General features: G+C 60.7%; 1 protein-coding gene across 1 annotated transcript; it reads right to left on the bottom strand.

Annotated features, from left to right (window-relative positions):
* Window positions 1-46: 46 nt before the first annotated feature.
* On the bottom strand, window positions 47-1151 carry ETH_00035855 (uncharacterized protein; the record flags this gene model as incomplete). The annotated part of the gene is made up of 4 exons (XM_013380061.1): window positions 47-186; window positions 373-663; window positions 887-959; window positions 1099-1151. Coding segments are annotated over 4 exons (557 nt in total), but the record flags the coding sequence as incomplete, so codon positions are not given.
* Window positions 1152-1337: the final 186 nt, after the last annotated feature.

Raw genomic sequence — 1337 nt, 5'->3', positions numbered from 1 at the left:
GCCTCCCCAGCCAGCTAGCCAGCTAGCTAGCTGGCTAGCTAGCCAGCTAGCTAGCTGGGGCCTCCTTGGAAAGCAAAGCATAAGGGCTGTTGGGGCCCCGGGGGCGCTGCTGCTCAGCTGTAGATACACCCGAAGGCTCGGTGTGGGGCCCCTCGGCAGCAGCAGCTTGGGTCTCCTCTGTGGGGCCTGCTCGCAAACCCTAAACCCTAGACCCTAAACCCTAAACCCTAAACCCTAAACCCTGAGTGCGCGCTGAGCCTGAAGGCTGGGCCGCAGACCTGGAGGCTTTGCGGCGCCGGCGGGCCGCGGCCTCCCGCCCGCAGCGCCGGACCCCAAACCCTAAACCCTAAACCCTAAACCCTAAACCCTCACGGGGCTGCTGCTTGTCGGGGAGCTCCTCGTCGCTGCTGCCAACTGCTGCCTCCCAGACGGCGAGGCGGGCCTCGTGGGCCCTTCGCTGGGCCTCGAGAAGTGCACTGTGGGGTGGAGACGATCCCAGGGGAGACGATCCCAGGGGAGACGATCCCAGGGGAGACGATCCCAGGGGAGACGATCCCACGGGAGACGATCCCAGAGCAGCAGCGCCGCGGCAGCAGCGACACAGCGCGTAAACCGCCAAGCAAAAAGCTCCCAAACACACCAAAAACCAAAAGAAATAAGCCGCTGCTCGCAAACCCCAAACCCTAAACCCTAAACCCTAAACCCTAAACACTAAACCCTAAACCCTCCCCGAACCCGTCGTCAGCAGCAGGCGCCGCGGCTGCTACGCTTCGCGCCGCTGTCGGGCTCAGCGTCTTTCCGAATTAGGGTTTAGGGATTAGGGTTTAGGGTCTAGGGTTTAGCGTTTAAGGCCTAGGGTTTAGGGTTAGGGTTTAGGGTTTGTCACCTTTGTCTCGTTCGCCCCAGGTGCTGTAGACGACTTGAGGGCTTTTGCGGGGGGAGGAGCTGTCTTCAAACGTCTGAACGCAAACCCTAAACCCTAAACCCTAAACCGTAAACCCTAAACCCTTTGTCTTTGCTTCTGCCGCCTCAACGAGGGCCCTTGAGGGGCCTGTGTGAAGCCCCAGGACTAGGGTTTAGGGTTTAGGGTTTGCAGACCTCGTGGACTCCGTTTGCAGCAGATAACTCTTGTAGCTCGTCGGCCAACTTCTCTGCAGACACAAACCCTCTCCGAGGGTTTAGGGTTTTCAGGGTTTGGCGCGCAGGGCCTCTACAACGCGCCCAGGGTTTAGGGTTTAGGGTTTAGGGTTTGCAGGGAGCGCCCGCGCGCGTGGCTGACGGCGCCAGAGCCGCCGCCGCGGGCGCAGCCCGCGCTAGAGTTTTCCTCTATGGTTTTT

This window comes from Eimeria tenella, genomic scaffold (assembly GCF_000499545.2).
Source record: "Eimeria tenella Houghton genomic scaffold, Eth_scaff4384, whole genome shotgun sequence".
NCBI classification, from domain to species: domain Eukaryota; phylum Apicomplexa; class Conoidasida; order Eucoccidiorida; family Eimeriidae; genus Eimeria; species Eimeria tenella.
The sequence above is the reverse complement of the archived record's forward strand: the minus strand, read 5'-3'. Positions and strand labels throughout refer to the sequence as shown.